Here is a 20,161-nt window from a genome sequence, read left to right on the forward strand (position 1 = left end):
TATTTTCTTTTATTACGGAAAAGAGTTTAACTGCCTCATGTGTGGTAAGTTGAAAATTAGTAATAGCTCAAAAAAGATTTAGAATATGAAATAGAAACAGCAAAAGCAGTTTGTTACTGTGATGCTGCTAAGCATTTTAAAACACTGGCTTTGGCACGTAACAGAGTAAAAAGTCGTGTTCTTCATATGGGACATGTCGGAAAAAAGGAATGAACTATGTACTGGTAAATTGTCGGTATTATTCTTTGTGTGAGAACGAGAGTACTAATCGCACAGATCTTAGTCAACCACTAATTTTTATTCGTCGAATAATGGTCGACTTTTCTGTACCAGTACATGAACAGTTACTCGCTTTATTTCAGTTACTCAGAACAACGTATTTGGGTATTTTTAGGACAGTGCTAACAAAATTGGTGGTTTCAAAAGTACTCTGCAATTTGCGCGGATGCATCGGCTACGGTCGGAAGCGAAAATGGCTTAGTTGGTTGTTGTTGTTGTGGTCTTCAGTCCTGAGACTGGTTTGATGCAGCTCTCCATGCTACTCTATCCTGTGCAAGCTTCTTCATCTCCCACTACCTACTGCAGTCTACATCCTTCTGAGTCTGCTTAGTGTATTCATCTCTTGGTCTCCCTCTACGATTTTTACCCTCCACGCTGCCCTACAATACCAAATTGGTGATCCCTTGATGCCTCAGAACATGTCCTACCAACCGGTCACTTCTTCTAGTCAAGTTGTGTCACAAACTTCTCTTCTCCCCAATCCTATTCAATACTTCATCATTAGTTATGTGATCTACCCATCTAATCTTCAGCATTCTTCTGTAGCACCACATTTCGAAAGCTTCTATTCTCTTCTTGTCCAAACTGTTTATCGTCCATGTTTCATTTCCATACATGGCTACACTCCATACAAATACTTTCAGAAACGACTTCCTGACACTTAAACCTACACTCGATGTCAACAAATTTCTCTTCTTCAGAAACGCTTTCCTTGCCATTGCCAGTCTACATTTTATATCCTCTCTACTTCGACCATCATCAGTTATTTTGCTCTCCGAATAGCAAAACTCATTTACTACTTTAAGTGTCTCATTTCCTAAACTAATTCCCTCAGCATCACCCGACTTAGTTCGACTACATTCCATTATCCTCGTTTTGCTTTTGTTGATGTTCATCTTATATCCTCCTTTCAAGACACTATCTTTTCCGTTCAACTGTTCTTCCAAGTCCTTTACTGTCTCTGACAGAATTACAATGTCATCGGCGAACCTTAAAGTTTTTATTCCTTCTCCGTGGATTTTAATACCTACTCCGAATTTTTCTTTTGTTTCCTTTACTGCTTGCTCAATATACAGATTGAACAACATCGGGGAGAGGCTACAACCCTGTCTCACTCCCTTCCCAACCACTGCTTCCCTTTCATGTCCCTCGACTCTTATAACTGCCCTCTGGTTTCTGTACAAATTGTAAATAGCTTTTCGCTCCCTGTATTTTACCCCTGCCACCTTCACAATTTGAAAGAAAGTATTCCAGTCAACATTGTCAAAAGCTTTCTCTAAGTCTACAAATGCTAGAAACGTAGGTTTGCCTTTCCTTAATCTAGCTACTAAGGTAAGTCGTAGGGTCAGTATTGCCACACGTGTTCCAATATTTCTACGGAATCCAAACTGATCTTCCCCGAGGTCGGCCTCTACTAGTTTTTCCATTCGTCTGTAAAGAATTCGTGTTAGTATTTTGCAGCCGTGACTTATTAAACTGATATTACGGTAATTTTCACATCTGTCAACAGCTGCTTTCTTTGGGATTGGAGTTATTATATTCTTCTTGAAGTCTGAGGGTATTTCGCCTGTCTCATACATCTTGCTCACCAGATGGTAGAGTTTTGTCAGGACTGGCTCTCCCAAGGCTGTCAGTAGTTCTAATGGAATGTTGTCTACTGCCGGGGCCTTGTTTCGACTCAGATCTTTCAGTGCTGTGTGAAACTCTTCACGCAGTATCGTATCTTAGTTGGTAAGTTAAGGAAAAACAGAATAAATTAATTAACTTTGTATTGCGTCATACATTAGGAAGCACTATGGGAGAAAAGTGGCATTGTTGTCCGCAATGAAAGATGTGACGAAAATTAAGACTATCGTAAATATTTAAATATCTCGTTAATGTAAGTACTAGAATCTGGGACAAATAAACAAAAATCTAAGTTTTGGTAGTCTATGTCTTAAGACGTTTACTTTTAGGGACTAGGCAGGTCTCATGACCAACACCGACTGTCAGTTATTCCCGAAATTGGCCGGTGTGGCTGTGGCTGGATCGTCACGACACCGCATGGTTCGCGTTGGAGGGGGAAGTATTTGCTGGAGGGGAATATGTCGCGAGCCACTCTTTGCCAGGTCTGAATTAAACGGCCCCAAAGCTTAATTCTGGAGACATTCACCCGTCATGCACAAGAACTAGGGTGCACGTAAATATTGTAAACCTTGCTTATGAGGACGAAGCAAACGTATATGTTAGGTGGATACACATTGCTCTTAGAAGACGTCAACAACTGGCGTTAGCTTACGAACGACAATACACTGTGAACACTGCAGCCAACATTTACGTATGTTGTTTCTTACCTAAAGAAAAACGAAAAGTTTTACCACAGCTTTGCTTGACTGATACTGAAGTGTGTCTTTCCTCAACGCTTCAGTTATTTATAGGAAAGCATGCATCTGGTCGACCGGGAGCTTGTGGCCTAGCGTGTCGATTCATCACTAGGGAACGTGGGGATTACAGGCAGCGGACTATAGCGTTGGATATACTGTGCATGCAAAATTATGTACAGCCATAAAAGTTACTGCCAGGCAGCATAAATACGCTATTATGATTCAGATTATCAGATCGGTATGTTAGAAACCCAAATTCCATTGGACCTAATCTTTGCCTGTAGACATTTAGAAATCTCTGAAAACATAGAAACACAAGGCTTATCTACACCGATGCTTCGAACAACGAAGCATAATGACAGCTGAGTTATGGCTCTACGAGGAGCGTTTCTATGCACCGAGAAACATCAGGATATCCAGGTTGTTATCCTCTTCGATACCAGAATAACGCAACAGCTACTGAGATAGCGCTACAGTGAACGACGCTATCATTCGACGGCCTACGACACAATTAACCTGATATGCACAACACCAGATGAGGTGTCAAAAGCCGTTACTTTTGAGGGAGAGAAAAATCCCGTTTGCAGTCCTTTTAAAGCTTCTCAGACTATTAATACTAGAGAAGTAGAATGTAGAATTGCAACAGTCATCATAATACAAAGGCCGAGATTATGACAAAATTAACCAGGTAACGGTCGCAGGTTCGAATCCTGCCTCGGGCATGGATGTGTGTGATGTCCTTAGGTTAGTTAGGTTTAAGTAGTTCTAAGTTCTAGGGGACTGATGACCACAGATGTTAAGTCCCATAGTGCTCAGAGCCATTTGAGCCATAACCAGGTAACAGATGACTATGTTCAGATGTGAGAAACAATAGTGCAGAAGATTAGAGAACATTATACTCCGTATTATGTTCACTGAAGCAAACACTATCACACTGGCTTGGTAGTACTTCCATTTTGCTACTGCAGTAAAGAACAGATGTCAATCACATTTTCTTTGGTTGTCAGGTAGATGTAATACTACAACTGTTACAACATATGCTCGATATGGACTGCCCTCCTCTGACTTCTACAATTACGCTGATATGCCTAAAATATTTTAAGCGTATTCTATCTATTATAGTCAGTTTTGATTGAAGTGCAGATGCCCTTTTAATATGATTCACTTGAACAGAATTATTCATAAGTACGTCTGAAGTTTTAGAAACTGTGCCACAAATTTATTGCCACCTTTCAATATTTATCTAGAACTACGAGGATAAGAGAAATTAGGGAGTGTACCGTCCATACCATGTAAAGAGTGATTTCTACCTCGCATATCAAGCGAATTAAATTCTACAGATTGCATTATAATTTGAATCCAGTGTACAATTTGTCGTGGTATATGTATGTAGACGTAGGTGTCCAACTGATTCTTGAGTACTGTTAGTCTAAAACAACGAGCAAACCGGATTCACGGAAGAGATCGATAAGTTTCATAAAAGTAACACCCTTTTCTTCAAGTGCATTATTTCACAGCATCAGAGTCATACGTAAATAAGAGAAATGAGGTATACTTAATATTAGGAAACGACTGTGTCAGTAATTTGCAATATCGGATCACTCCCGCATTTCACTGGACTCCTGGTACATGTGGAAGAGCGAGTCAATGTATTTCAGATTCGAAACCTGTATAGAAATAGACGGAGTGCCTTTAGACAAGTAATTCAAATTCCAAAGCATGTAAAAATTTACCCGAAGCGTGTTTCGCACATATCAATGACTACTGTCTCACAATAGTGTGGTATTGAGACACGTGCATAGTTACACTTTTCTTTTATCTTTGTCTGAGAAACATTATCCTAAAAACACTGCCTTTTTGAATCTTTGTATAATGTCATACACGCTGGATATCGCAAGGTTGGCCTTAAGGTTGCTTCTGATATTGGAATATTGTCTTAAAGGATCCACAGTAAGGAACAGCAAGAAAAGTGGCAATAATTCAGCGATCACTGTGTCTTCAGGTAAATTAAATGTAAAACTGTGTGATGTACGTAACGTCAGTTCCTGGCTACCACTGACATGTAAACAGAAATATCACACACAAGTCTCCAGGAAAAAGAGTTCGATGATTTGTATTTCCCCTTTCGAGATCACCACTAGTTGTATGAGTGAAAGCAATGGTTGACGTACCTTGTTTCTGTGATTGTATCCGATCATTGTTGTCCTCCTGAATGGATTAGTGAAGTTGAGATTCACGTCCTGTAGATTGTTCGTATATAGGTCAAGGGCAAAACTGCAACAGAAAACATTTGTGTCCAATTAAGCTTCATTAAAATACACATAATCTAAAAATCGACTTTAGTTACAAATTTTTCAAGGGAGTGCTTGTACCAGCAGGAAAGCTGAAAATGTGTAAACAAAACTGTTAGTTATAAGAGTATTTAAAATTATGAACGACAGTTACAGCAAAAAATTTGTTTCAGGAAACAGTGGAGAGGAACAACACAGCTTCAGGAGTCGGCAGCCAAGTACACTTGTCATATTTACACCATGCTCGTAATTCAAAAAGTTAATACAGAAAAGAATGGAATCAAAGGCACACATAATTAGAAAGTTAATATAGAAAAGAAAGCAGTCAAAAGACACATAATGTCTCAAATACGAGAAAATATCAAGTTTTAGTTTCTTTATGCAACAAAACATGTTTCTAATTACACACTTAAATTAAAAGTTTGAAAATTAACGACAGTTATAAACATTAATCATGGCTATCAGGATCCATCACCATTATTATCATTTATTTATGTGAACTACATAATCCAGGGATCTAAAGCAAATGTTCCACTTCTTATAAAAATCTATCTAAAAATAATGCTTGAAAGTTGCTATCTGCAGACGACTGGACACTAATGCCAGTAAGCGAAACTAATTTACAAAGATCTGTATACAATATTCGTAGCCAGCTGAAATTGTTTAGGATTTGAAACACGGGGAAACAATGAAACAGCTGAACAAGTGATAGATTTTATATGTGTGGGTAACACATACATTTACAAATCATACCGTCGCAGATACCATTAACGAGATACAATAAATTTAATGTAATTTATTTTAAAGAGCAAATATGGAAAAGTAAAATCTAGCTGCAGATATGAGGTTCTAAAGCAATACTTACAAGAGGAAAGCCTCAAACACGGCCAACGATTCGGCTCATATCTGGTAGGTTGCTTGTGTAAAACGTAAAATGAAATACTCATAAAACGTTTTGGCTAGACACCCAACCGTTTTCTTGGGAAAACTACTTCTAAAGTTCATGACGCGCAATCAGGTCAGAATTGACGGGATTGATAGATAACTGAAAACTAACAATTTTTTAATCATATATGAGGTCCCGAAACACACATTCCAATACGATTTGAGAAAATAAACTGTTACGATTGCTGCTTAGGTAATGATAAGATAAACGCCGTTCAACGAAAGTGCCGCTGGCGTAAAAACGAACTCTGACTGGGGAGCAGAGAATCTGTGTTCGCTTCCACATGCATCATGCAGTATTTTTTATTTGTATTTATTTTGCCTCAAATTTCGTAGGATTAATGTGGTAGGAAAGCAATAAAGAATAATGACAAGATAGGCAAATAAACTTCTCGATCGACATGGATTAGTGAAAAATTAAAATTACAATGTGCTTCTAAGAATCCAGTGGGAATTGCACAACACCACAGACGCAATAACTATTCATAGCATAATTCATGAACAAGTTTCAGTACCATAAAAATGGTTCAAATGGCTGTTATCACAATGGAACTTAACATTTGAGGTCATCAGTCCCCCAGACTTAGAACTTCTTAAATCTAACTAACCTAAGGAGATCACATACATCCATGCCCGAGGCAAGATTCGAACCTGCGACCGTAGCAGCAGCGCGGTTCCGGACTGAAGCGCCTAGAACCTCTCGGCCACAGCGGCAGACTTGAGTACCATATTTTCTGGTGATATTATCATATGTGTGACAGGCATCAAAATTAATTGCGGAAAAATGATTTATTTTTAAATGTAAAACTAAACTGTTTTCCTCCGAATCTTCGGTAGATATTACGCAGTTGGACTAAGACTGCATTCATTAGATGTTCTCGATGTTGCCAGTGTATTTGCTTCGAATTGTTTTATGACAAGTACCATCTGTATAGTTGTTCGAAGGAAAGTGAGGTCGTGTAACAGACAGAATGAAAAAGGCAGTATAGACTCACTAGGATTAAAATTTTAATTCTTTACTGATACAAGTTGTTTCAGAAATTTATTTGCCTACCTTTTATCATTTCTTATCGAGTTACTTACCTTCTTAAGCCTCTTATTCTCGCCAATTTTCCTACGGAAAAGAACAAAATACTGCAGAATACATTTGCAAATGGAACACAGGTTCTACGTTACCCAGCCATAACCCTCCGTCGCCGACCAGCGGCGCTTCCGTTCAACATGGTTTACCGTATTGGTACATTAGCGGCACTCGAAACAGTTTCTTTCCTCGATTTTTAGGAAAACATGCGATTTAGGATCCCATGTACGTACGATAAAAATGCTTAATTTTCGATTATCTAAGGATGCCGTCATATTCGAGTTGATTGCGCGTCATGAACTTCAGCGGTGGTTTCCTCAAAAAGGGCTGGGTATTGAGCCAAAATATCTTAGAGCCATTTATTTTACGTAGACCCTATACACAGGTGAACTGCTAAATCGGTTGGCCGTGTCGGAGGCCTTCCGCCGATTAGAAATCGTCTCTGTGCACTGAAGTGAGAGCTAATCTCCACGTCAAAATCATAAATCAAGAATAAACAGCCCATACACTATTTTCTTCCTGGAGTAGTTTAAAGAATATAATTTAGAGATAGGCCGTAAAACAATATTGACACAAAGAAATGGTGCATAAAGTCCAAATGTATCAATTACAGTTGTAACAGAATGCTCTTACGATGTCAAAGAATAGGCTACCGTACCGTAAAATGTGCTCTACATTGATGTCAAAAGAGGAAATAGTGAGGAAAACGTTATTGTTGTCACTGGACGGTTTGACTAGCGGTGTATGGGAACTCGTCCAAAACCGCTCATATATAAAAACGATTATGACGATAATCATAAGCTGTAAAATTATTACATGACCTTTGGTAAATAGGTACGCTATCTGCCTAAATGTGAAACACTCAAAACTAAATTTTCATCACTAGTACTAGTTTTCCTCTAGATTAGATTAGATTAAATTCAGTTTCTGTTCCATAGGCGCAAAAATGAGATGATTCTCATGGGTGTGGAACATTTCAGGTGATTGCCACAATAGGTGAATACATTGCAGTAAACTGCTAACATTTACAGAATCAATACAGTGTCAAAATCAAACATCAATCAATATCATATTACAATAACCACTATCATTTCAGACATTATGTCATAAGGATTACACTTCCGTACACCATATAAAACGATGAATTACAGTAACATTTTTATATATTGCAACCCCTTTGTTCAGTGGAATGCTGTAAATCTCGGTATAAGGTGAGCGTGGTACAAATCTTTATCATTTACTCTCTCTATCTAAGTGAGAAGGTGAACACGCGAATGGTTTCATCACCAACACAAAATCCGGACTTCTTTTTCGAAATTTTAACAACTACTGTTACGTACTAAAGCAGAAAAGGGTTCCTAAAAGGAGACATACACACGCGAATAACGAGGGTGAAATAGAACTTATACTACTGCACCACTGTTAGCTAGGAAGAAAAAACCTTGTCGACTTCAAAACACGTTAAAGGGAGGAACGCACACAGAAAGTGAATTATACACTACATTCAGTAGCGAAAAATATTTTTAATAAGAATCTAACTGAAGAATCGGATTATGAATGCAATATTTGTAGAACATGACTAATCATAATGCTTTGTCAGTAACAGTGCAACACATCTCGGGTTCATTCTCTTAAATTTCAGTTCGACAAAGACAGGAAGAAAGTCAGATGACAATTCCACTCTTTCCTCTTTAATATTTTAATACTGTCAACTGGTATTTTTACAGGTTTACGTGTTGGGAACGATACATTATTATGATGCTGTGTCTGTCATTCGCCTATATCATTCTGTTACTTTGTCGAGTAATTTATGCTAACTTAATGAGTGCAGTCTCGCGGAAAATTATCCCTGAAAAGTGGCAGCTCAATGCTGTGCTATAGTTCTGTGGTTCATCAGAAGAGTATAGAGCTACTCTAACTTTAATGCCCAGGATTAAGGGTATCTATGTTTACTAAACCGTTTAATGAGATTGCCGCGATTCGAATGACCGATACACGCATACACCGGATTTGGACATCATGAAAGCTAGCTGCGAGTCAGGGCATTCCCGCCTAGGCTTGCCACACGGTCATGGTTGTGAGACCGCTACGTGTGTGTTAGTTACCCTTTGGTTGCTTTGGTTTCCTTCTTTCGTATTGCTCCTTGGAGTAATGTTTATGATGCCTAGGCGGTCATCCCGATTTATTACGCACAGGGAAGTGAAAAATTTCATTGTTCTCTAACTTAGTTTAACAGGTAGATAACAATAAAACATGAAGTAGGGCTTGTACATCATCATTTATTTTTATAAACAGATATAAAAAGTAATAAAATTAACGGAAGTGTGTAGAGCAACAGCGGCCACAGGCTCCATCTTATTGGAGCCTCATTCATGAAACCCTTTAATATAAAGAAGCTCTACCCTTTACCAGTCTTTACCAGTAGAAATGAAGAACATAAGCTGCACTCGACACGGACGGATGGGAACTGATTCTGACATTGTAGAAAAGTCAGTTAACTACTGCAGTGCATTTTACTGTTGAATGCCTTTTCCAATTTATTATTGACAGCAGTCCCTCTATACATTTCATGCCACAGTAAGGACATCGTTGTAAGCAAATGTTCAGATGATCGAAATCTTTAAGTAATAAAGATTTACCACGTCAGTAGGTCTCAGCTTCCTGAAATATGACGTTCGTCAAGTATTTGTAAACTTACAATACTCACACTGCAAGCGAGATAAAAAACGTAACAAAACAGTACATTATACCAACATAGAATGCTCAACCCAACTGGCCACAAAGGGAAATAAAAACTAACGCACCACAGAGGAGTTTGCAAATCGGTCACAAACTGATATTCATATAGGTATCGACGGAAAACGCAAAATTATAATCTTTGGTGGCAGAAGGATGAATGAAACTTCCTGGCAGATTAAAACTGTGTGCCCGACCGAGACTCGAACTCGGGACCTTTGCCTTTCGCGGGCAAGTGCTCTACCATCTGAGCTACCGAAGCACGACTCACGCCCGGTACTCACAGCTTTACTTCTGCCAGTATCTCGTCTCCTACCTTCCAAACTTTACAGAAGCTTTGGAAGGTAGGAGATGAGATACTGGCAGAAGTAATGCTGTGAGTACCGGGCGTGAGTCGTGCTTCGGTACCTCAGATGGTAGAGCACTTGCCCGCGAAAGGCAAAGGTCCCGAGTTCGAGTCTCGGTCGGGCACACAGTTTTAATCTGCCAGGAAGTTTCATATCAGCGCACACTCCGCTGCAGAGTGAAAATCTCATTCTAGAATGATGAATGTCTGACGCAACAGCGTAATTCCACTGCGCAGATGGCAAGGATAGTAAACAATGGACATATCGACAGCAGGGCATAAAGTCTTCGCGAATTTCGTTCCGTGTACCCAGGTCGACAGCAACTTTGCCTCGCTTACAGGTGAGTGAGCAGTACACTGATCAGCTAGAGAATTATGACTGCCTACGCAATACCGAGCGAGGTGGCGCAGTGGTTAGACACTGGACTCGCGTTCAATCCCGCGTCCGGGCATCCTGATTTAGGTTTTCCGTGATTTCCCTAAATCACTCCAGGCAAATGCCGGGATGGTTCCTTTGAAAGGGCACGGCCGACTTCCTTCCCCGTCCTTTCCTAATCCGATGAGACAGATGACCTCGCTGTCTGGTCTCCTCCCTCCCCCCCCCCCCCCCAAAAAAACCAACAAAACAACGCAATAACCGCTATGTCCACCTTTGGCATGGATAACAGTGGCTAAGCGTCGTGGCATGGAAGCAGTGAGGCCTTCGTAGGTCGTTGGATGCAGTTGGAACCATATATGCATACGCAAGTTACCTAAGTCCCTAATATTCCGGGGAGTGGGCGATGAGCTCTGACGCCTCGTTCACTCACACCCCAGATGCGTTCGATGGGGTTCAGATCTGGGGAGCTGGGGGCCCAGCCCATCAATTGCTAGCCATTTTGTTGCTTGAACCTCTCCATCACACTATTGGCTTTGCGACATGGCACATTGCCTTGTTGAAAAATGCCACTGCCATAGGGAAACATGAGGGGGTGTAAAGGGTCTGCAAACAGAGTACGAAACTTCTTGGCTGTCATGGTGCCTTACACGAGCTCCACTGGACCCATGGATGCCTATGTGAATGTTCCACAGAACATAATGGAGCCGCCCCCAGCTTGTCTCCGTCTGGCAGGACAGCTGACAAAGAGCAGTGGCCCTGGAACACAACTGATTCGCGCCCTCCCACCAGCATGATGAAGAAGGTATCACGATCAATCAGAGCGTGCAAGGCTCTGTACTGCGTCGACGTTCAGTGCCGATGATCACGTGCTCATTCCAGTCCTAGTTGCCGATATTGTGGTGTTAACAATGACACGTGCATGGATCGTCTGCTGCGGAGGCCCATCATTAGGATTATTTGGTGCTCTTTCTCAGACACTCTTGAACTCTGACCAGCATGAAAGTGTGATGTTAGTTCCACCACAGCCCGCCGCCTCTGCTATTTTACCAACCTGCCCAGCTTGCAACGTCCGACATCTGTAATGAGGGGTAGCCGCCCAATCCCAAGACATCTGGACTTGGTTTCACCCGGTTTCGCCATGTACTGAAGATACTCCTCGAACATCCATCAAATCATGCGGTTTCGGGAATGCTCGTGTCGAGCCTCCAGGCCATAATAATCTGCCTCTGTCAAACTCAGTTATTGCGAATTCCCCATTCTACACACGGATATTACACGCAACGTGCGTGTGTCTGACTGGCAGCCATTCACTGCCAGGTGGCACTGCTATCGCCTGGACGGGTTTATATCGATGGTAGGTCGATAGTTATGATGTTCTGTCTGATCAGTGTGTATCCAGATGTCGGCATTTGAGAGAGGATCTATAGGTGGACTTAAATATTCTGGTTGGAGCAATCGGGGAATCGCTCGACATTGAAATAATGCAGTGCCATTGTTGGACGATCTTGTTGAGAACTGATGAACCATGGCGTGAAGAAGAATGATGATGATGTCTGGTTTATGGGGCGCACAACTGCGCGGTTATCAGTGCCCGTACAAATTCCCAACCTTGCTCAGTCCAAACTCGTCACATTCATGAATGATGATAAAATGATGAGGACAACACAAACACCCAGTCATCTTGAGGCAGGTGAAAGTCCCCGACCCCGCCGGGAATCGAACCCAGGATCATGTGTCCGGGAAGCGAGAACGCTACCGCGAGACCACGAGCTGCGGACGTGAAGAAGGAAGTGGTTGACCTAGAGAGAAGGTAGAACACGAGTACCGAGCACAGAGGCACTCCGAGCGCCAGGTTCATCATTATCATTGATCCGACGTGCAATTGTGGTTTCAGTGCCCACAAGGATCATTAATAGGCGGCTCACAGAAAGGGGGCTGAGCTCACAACGCCTCTAGACTACCATTGACTTCTGAACGCTAACAAGTCCACTTGCAGTGGCGTCGGCCGCATTCGGCCTGGAATCACATTTGTAGGCGCCTTAGACAACGACGGGATACGAGGAGTGATGGTCTGAGGTGCCATTCCATTTCACAGCACGACCCCTTTGGTTGTCATCAGCGGCAACCTTACAGCTTAGCGGTATGTCGGCGATACTCTACGTCTCGTTTTGTTGTCCTTCACGTCAACCTATTGCCTGCTCGTGAACAGCGAGAGTTTGTGCTACATATCTTCGTGCTAGCTAAATCCTACCTTGTACAGCAAGGTTGTCACATCGCTCCTCAATTGAGGACGTTTGGAGCACCGTGGGCAGGGTTCAACGAAATGGGTTTTTGAGAATCTAAGGCACCAATTGGACAGAATCTGGCACGATATTCCTCAGGATAACATCCAACAACGTCGTCAGTCAATGCCAACCCTAATAACTGTTTGCACGAGGACCAGATGTGGACCAATGCGTTACTGACTAGCCCAAATTGTGAAACTCTTTCTCTCGAACGAATAAATGAGCCAATTATTCTGAAATATTAATTACTTGTTTGCCTGTACATGTAAATCACATCTACCTGTTTCCCGGATTATTTTTCGGTTGTGCGGCGCTCTTTCTTTCCCCCCCTCAGTGATATGTGACGCACTGGAAACAGTCTTACAACTTTGGAATACTTTGTAGGCGCATTTACATTACGTTTACTGGGTGTAGGTGATATCCTATACTACTCCTTGAACAAATAAAGCGATTTTCACCGTGCCTATTCAATTCGTCAGCAACGTCTTAACAGAAAAAAGTATTGGGTGTAGCAGCCGACAAATTTTTATTTTGTGTGTGCTTCTAATTGCAATTTTTATACAGTTCGAAAGGTTTTGAATAATTATTTCCTTCCCTATTACTTCGATATTTCCATTTTTAGTATTACGAATGTTGCGAATCTCTCGTGAAATTGACACTCGAAAGTGTCTGTTTAAGAGTGAAAATCGCTCCAACTAACAATTTATGGAAAGGGTGACTGGGCACATATGCAAAACCTTACGTGGACTGTAGTTGGCAAACGGCGAACGTTTCAACATCGATGGCCTTTGTTTGTTTGTACATGATGCTGGAGCCCATTGCAAACTCAAGTATAATAACGTCCCACCTTCAGGAAGAAAAGCCTTATGAAAATTGATGAGAATCAGTCCATTTGAATAACTTAAAGAGACATCATTCGTACACTTAAAATATGAAGCTGTTATATTGTTCTGCTAATTCCATCAGCTATGTGTCACACATAAGATTTAGTCATATATGTATCGCATGTATCGCTAAAGACAATGTATAAGCATTGCACGAGAATGATGCCAGATTACACAGGGAGGGAAAGTAGTTGGTGCCAGCCTCGTTGAGTCTGTAACCAATGTGACCAATTTCTTAGGGTATCGGCAAGAAATGAATCAAATATGATTACTACATAATTTCCTACAAATTATCGATGTTGAATGTACAAGTAGATAGAGATGAAATGTCGTTGGAATGAAATATTAACTTGGCAAAAAAAAAAAAAAAAAAAAAAGTTGCAAAAGTGATATATGAACTAAATTCTTTTATAGTATATACCAATAAAGCGAACAACATATAAAGATATATTAGTATAATGGTTCGCCTTTTCCTAATTAGCGGGCTGCAGCTTCCCAAGATGTAATGCTAGTGCTAAAGCTGATGCTAATGCCAATGCTGATGCTGATGCTGATGATATTGCTAGCAACATACCAAATTAAGGCATTCTCATCGCCAGCATAACCCAACCAGCCTGAAAATCACAGGGAAATTTGTAAGGTGATGGGGTCTGCCTTGATGAGAGCAGTTAAATTTCAATCATTCAGTCGTCACATCATATTGCAAGGTTGGTTCGCTGTCGGAAATTATGCGTCTATTTTGGCTGACGAAACTTCTCCCGTGACGTGGACCGCTTTTTATGGAAAATCCATTGCTGACAGTAATACTTTCATTTATTCAACTGGTGCAGTCCGTTTGAAGATTCCTAACTATATAGACATTTCCTTGTGTCCTTCATGCTTGGCACCACTACAGAAACACAATATAACAGGACTCTCTGTTTTTTTTTCGAAGAATTAATTTACTCGCCATATCTACTTTTACGTCAGCTCAGGATATTTTGGTTGGATTGTGGGAAACATTTTTATCCTTGGGAGAGTCTCTCTCTTAAGTGCAATGGGCCAGTTTTAATGCACGTATTGGTATGAAGACTACTCGGTGAAATATTAGTCTTCACCAACATACACAATTATACCTTAAGAATCACTATATGGAAGAGGATACTTCATACTGTATACAAAAACAAAATTGTGTATCGGTAACCGAAATCTGTAATCAATGAAAACACGATGACAAAATCGTACGCTGAAAGTTCTTCTTGTACCACATGTTAATATTTCTTTCCGTTCAATTTGCTGCGCGTAGCACGAAAAGTTGCATGTGCTCCTATGCTAGATGTTATCCGTGCCGTTTCCAATTGAGGAGACGAAGAATATTCCTATTTTCTGCCATAAAATAGAGTGCTTGGAATTTTATAAGCTGCTTTTCATGGGGTATAAGACGACTGTGTTTCAACGCCTACCATTTAAAAATGATTTAGCATTTGTTGTTACAAAATTTGAACCAGTAATTCTTTCATTTATTCAAGCTGCCCTTCTTCATACACGCTCGATGTCCCTTCTTGTTCTGACATTGTAAGGATCTCAACCACTAGCGCAATATTCAGTTATGAATAAATATTTATTCGGTGTAAATCACAAGAATATAACTTCACATTATTAGTTCTGATCAAATTTTTCCACCGCCTAATGTGGTGATACACTATGAACACTGAATGATTTTTCATGATAATAGCTGCAACATATACCCACAACAGTGGATGGTCATACTGGAGTCTGAAATTATCTCATTGTGTCCTGGACTGAATAAACCATTTGGCAGTTTATTTTTCGGTGGCTGTATCTCCTGCAAACTTTATGTCAACAGTTACTAAACTCAGTTATTAACAGAATAATTGTATTGCTATCAATACAGGTTCCAAATGTCCTACCAATAAATCGAATTTGATTGAACTACAAGTGAACGTATTTTTACTTCTTCCTTTATACAGGGTGTATCGTAATTAATGGAGTAAACGCATACAGTTGAAAGCAAAAAAGTCTCAGTAAACATAGGGTCAAAAATGCATACCTTAAGAGTTGCGAGCAATTTTTCATCTTCGATACAGAGAAACAAATCTCTTCTATTGCAAGTTCTTTGCTTTCCATATTTTGAATAGTGGTAGTATGGGCGAAATAAGAAAAAAATGTCCAGCAAATTTGTGCTCTAAAATGCACACCTTAAAAGTTACGAGCTTGATCATTAGAAGAGTTGTGTCTCAAATTAGCAAAGATGAACAAGTGCTCATAGCTTTTAAGGAACTTGCTTATTGGATATTTTTTCTTGGTTCGGTCCATACTACCAGTTCCCAAAATATAGAAAGCAAAGAACTTGCAGTAGAAGAGATATGTTTCACAGTATCGAGGATGCTCGTAGCTCTTAATGTATGCATTTTCGACCCTATGTTTACTGAGATTTTTTTGCTTCTACTTTCGTGTACTTTCAACTGTATGCGTTTACGCCATTAATTATGATACACCCTGTATAGGGTAAGTTAAAGGTATCTATACTATATAAACGACTATTCGCCAGTCAAGAATAACGCACCCAAACAAACCTTTCGTTAAGTGTAGAGATTTACTTCGTTCTAGACTGGACGTTGGTTTCCAGTATTACCACCACAGACAGATATGTTGCTAATGTGTAACTGGATATTACAATCAGATTAAAATTCCGTATAGGTAACAACACCATCTTCAAAAATCTATGGCTATAATAATATTTTGGACTCTCAGACATCAGTGTGTTACATGAATTGTAATGTTTATATTACTTTTTCACGGGCAGTCTAGTTCTTTTTGTGTTTGTATATCATAACTCTTCATTCAGGGTAAGGTGGTTCCTTTTGTATTTCAAAAGTTGTCAGTCCATTGGAAAGGCTGTATAAATATCTAACAGCAACATCCTTATATGTGAGGGCAGGCTTTCTCGGCGAATTTCATATATGAAGTCTTCACGCGCTGTCAGCCGAGTAGCGTCGTCGTCTCGTAGCAACACTTCAGTGTTACGAGCACTTGATCATTAGAAGAGTTGTGTTTCAAAGTAGCAAAGATGAACAAGTGCTCATAGCTCTGAATGAATGCATTTAGAGCTCATCTTCGCCTGAAGATGATGGATACGCATTCCATCGAAACGTTGCTACAAGACGACGACGCTACTCGGCTGACAACCCGTGAAGACTTCATACAAGCGACATCCTTCCTTTAGTAGGCTTCATTGTGATCCCGAGTCAAAACATTTTTGAAAGTCCGTAGGATAAAAGTAGCAATGAAGATCCGAGACCAGCCACAATTTTTTTTTTTTTTTTTTTTTTTTTTTTTTTTTTTTTTTTTTTTTTTTTGTCAGCAGTCTACTGACTGGTTTGATGCGGCCCGCCACGAATTCCTTTCCTGTGCTAACCTCCTCATCTCAGAGTAGCACTTGCAACCTACGTCCTCAATTATTTACTTGACGTATTCCAATCTCTGTCTTCCTCTACAGTTTTTGCCCTCTACAGCTCCCTCTAGTACCATGGAAGTCATTCCCTCATGTCTTAGCAGATGTCCTATCATCCTGTCCCTTCTCCTTATCACTGTTTTCCACATATTCCTTTCATCTCAGATTCTGCGTAGAACCTCCTCATTCCTTACCTTATAAGTCCACCTAATTTTGAACATTCGTCTATAGCACCACATCTCAAATGCTTCGATTCCCTTCCGCTCCGGTTTTCCCACAGTCCATGTTTCACTACGATACAATCCTGTACTCCAGACGTACATCCTCAGAAATTTCTTCCTCAAATTAAGGCCGGTATTTGATATTAGTAGACTTCTCTTGGCCAGAAATGCCTTTTTTGCCATAGTGAGTCTGCTTTTGATGTCCTCCTTGCTCCGTCCGTCATTGGTTATTTTACTGCCTAGGTAGCAGAATTCCTTAACTTGATTGACTTCGTGACCATCAATCCTGATGTTAAGTTTCTCGCTGTTCTCATTTCTACTACTTCTCATTAACTTCGTCTTTCTCCGATTTACTCTCAAACCATACTGTGTACTCATTAGACTGTTCATTCCGTTCAGCAGATCATTTAATTCTTCTTCACTTTCACTCAGGATAGCAATGTCATCAGCGAATCGTATCATTGATATCCTTTCACCTTGTATTTTTATTCCACTCCCGAACCTTTCTTTTATTTCCATCATTGCTTCCTCGATGTACAGATTGAAGAGTAGGGGCGAAAGGCTACAGCCTTGTCTTACACCCTTCTTAATGCGAGCACTTCTTTCTTGATCGTGCACTCTTATTATTCCCTCTTGGTTGTTGTACATATTGTATATGACCGATCTCTCCCTATAGCTTACCCCTACTTTTTTCAGAATCTCGAACAGCTTGCACCATTTTATATTGTCGAACGGTTTTTCCAGGTCGACAAATCCTATGAAAGTGTCTTGATTTTTCTGTAGCCTTGCTTCCATTATTAGCCGTAACGTCAGAATTGCCTCTCTCGTCCCTTTACTTTTCCTAAAGCCAAACTGATCGTCACCTAGCGCAATCTCAATTTTCTTTTCCATTCTTCAGCCACAATACATCGCATTAATTTTGTGCTACACGTTTCGAGGTTTAATGTCTCATCTTCAGACATTTTCCTTCTCCAGCATCTGAGTTGATGTTGACGTTTGACACTACTGACTATAATTACGTAAGTAAACAGAAGGGTGATTGAATATTAACACTTTAGGGACTGGGGTGTTAATATGTCTAGACCGATCGCTTCAATTAATTACAAAGTGATTAATTTCACTATTGTAATGTGCTGTTACGGATTTATCTCGGAGTAGGAGCTACGTTTCACTACACAAATATGGTTCAAATGACTCTGAGCACTATGGGACTTAACATCTGAGGTCTTCAGTCCCCTAGACTTAGAACAACTTAAACCTAACTAACCTAAGGACATCACACACATCCATGCCCGAGGCAGGATTCGAACCTGCGACCGTAGCGGTCGCGCGGTTACAAACTGACGGGCCTAGAACCGCTCGGCCACAGCTGCAGGCTTCATTACACATTATAGGTTTGAAAAGGCTCATCTACCAGAGGCATGAATAGTGGTAGGAACTTCGTCTACAGATTGTGTTGCACACCGTACTCCTAACTCCACGTACCACACATGAATGTCGGTACGAAGGAACTATTGAGATGGAGATGTGGAGTCCATGCGAGGTGATGACGTGGCATGGCACGGGGCCAGGACATGGGGACGAAGCCTACTGACCCGTGCCCTGCTGTGCCCTGCTGTGATCTCGCATAATCCCTTCTTCCGCAGCCGTAGCTGGCCCCTCCGTGTCGTTCCCTCCCTCGTGTTTTCGGACAACTTTATCGCTCAGAGCTGTTAAAGGCGCGAACCTTCCTTTCCTCCTACCCTTCCACATACACACACACACACACACACACACACACACACACACACAGAGAGAGAGAGAGAGAGAGACGCGGTAACAATTTATCCAATATCTGGCCCAATGCCACTCGCTTACATTTGGCCCCTGCTGACGTTAATTCAGTCGCCCGAGCACGGCAGAAGCGAGGAGCACGTGCAGTCGACCGGCTCTAGGCAGATAATTAAAAGCACAAGAGGCGGCGATTTTTGCCGCTCGAGTACCGCTCGTTAGCGCCATAGAGGAGCAGCGAAAAAAGAGAGCCAAGAGCGTCACAATCCCTTTGTGTGTGTGTCCAAAGAGGAAAAGCCAAGAGGTTGATAGAATCCTTCATGGCTATCGATACATCACAGTAACCTTACACGTAAAAAGACGTTCTCTACATCAACAATATGAAGTAAGAAAAAATTACATATATAAAGGCGAAAGTTCCCACTGCATGTGGCTCCAATAAAGTTCTCTGCTCTCTGCTCCAGTAACGGGACTGCTTCAGCTCACAGATTTTACTCGAAAAAATGTTCTAAATCTGGCAACAGACGATAAAATGCAGTGGGAAAGAAATTTTGTTCATTACACAAGATGTGGCATCCACCATCGGCTTTCTCAAACACATCCAAAACGTGGGCAGGTTTTCGTTAAATTACAGCGGAAAAAGTGGCAAGTTTTCTGGCGTACACAGGTAAGTTTTAAGGCTTATATCTACCGAATTATAACACAAACTTTTCTTAATGGAACTAATTTCCATGGTATTGGACAGAACTATCAAGGAGAACTTAAGCAATGTCACTTTTTCGGAACTTTATCAAAAACAGTAACAAGTTAATAGCGCCGCAACAAACCACCGTTCCTCTGTCAGGAAGACGGATCTTATAAAAATCTGCCCTGCTATACCAAAGGTGGGCAAACACGTAACTCAGATACGATTTTTGTGCTTATTGTTATGATTATCACATGAAGATACACTCCTGGAAATGGAAAAAAGAACACATTGACACCGGTGTGTCAGACCCACCATACTTGCTCCGGACACTGCGAGAGGGCTGTACAAGCAATGATCACACGCACGGCACAGCGGACACACCAGGAACCGCGGTGTTGGCCGTCGAATGGATCTACCTGCGCAGCATTTGTGCACCGCC

The 20,161-nt window shown here is 40.9% G+C and overlaps 1 protein-coding gene across 1 annotated transcript in view; it reads right to left on the reverse strand.

The window, feature by feature from the left end:
• Positions 1-20,161, reverse strand: part of LOC126483615 (uncharacterized) — a 733,734-nt gene that overhangs the window by 12,009 nt on the left and 701,564 nt on the right. Inside the window, exon 14 of the mRNA XM_050106657.1 lies at positions 4,814-4,916. Coding sequence (XP_049962614.1) covers positions 4,814-4,916 — 103 coding nt within the window. The remainder of the gene's footprint in view (positions 1-4,813; positions 4,917-20,161) is intronic.

The sequence above is a fragment of the Schistocerca serialis genome, chromosome 6 (genome assembly GCF_023864345.2).
Source record: "Schistocerca serialis cubense isolate TAMUIC-IGC-003099 chromosome 6, iqSchSeri2.2, whole genome shotgun sequence".
Taxonomy (NCBI): domain Eukaryota; kingdom Metazoa; phylum Arthropoda; class Insecta; order Orthoptera; family Acrididae; genus Schistocerca; species Schistocerca serialis.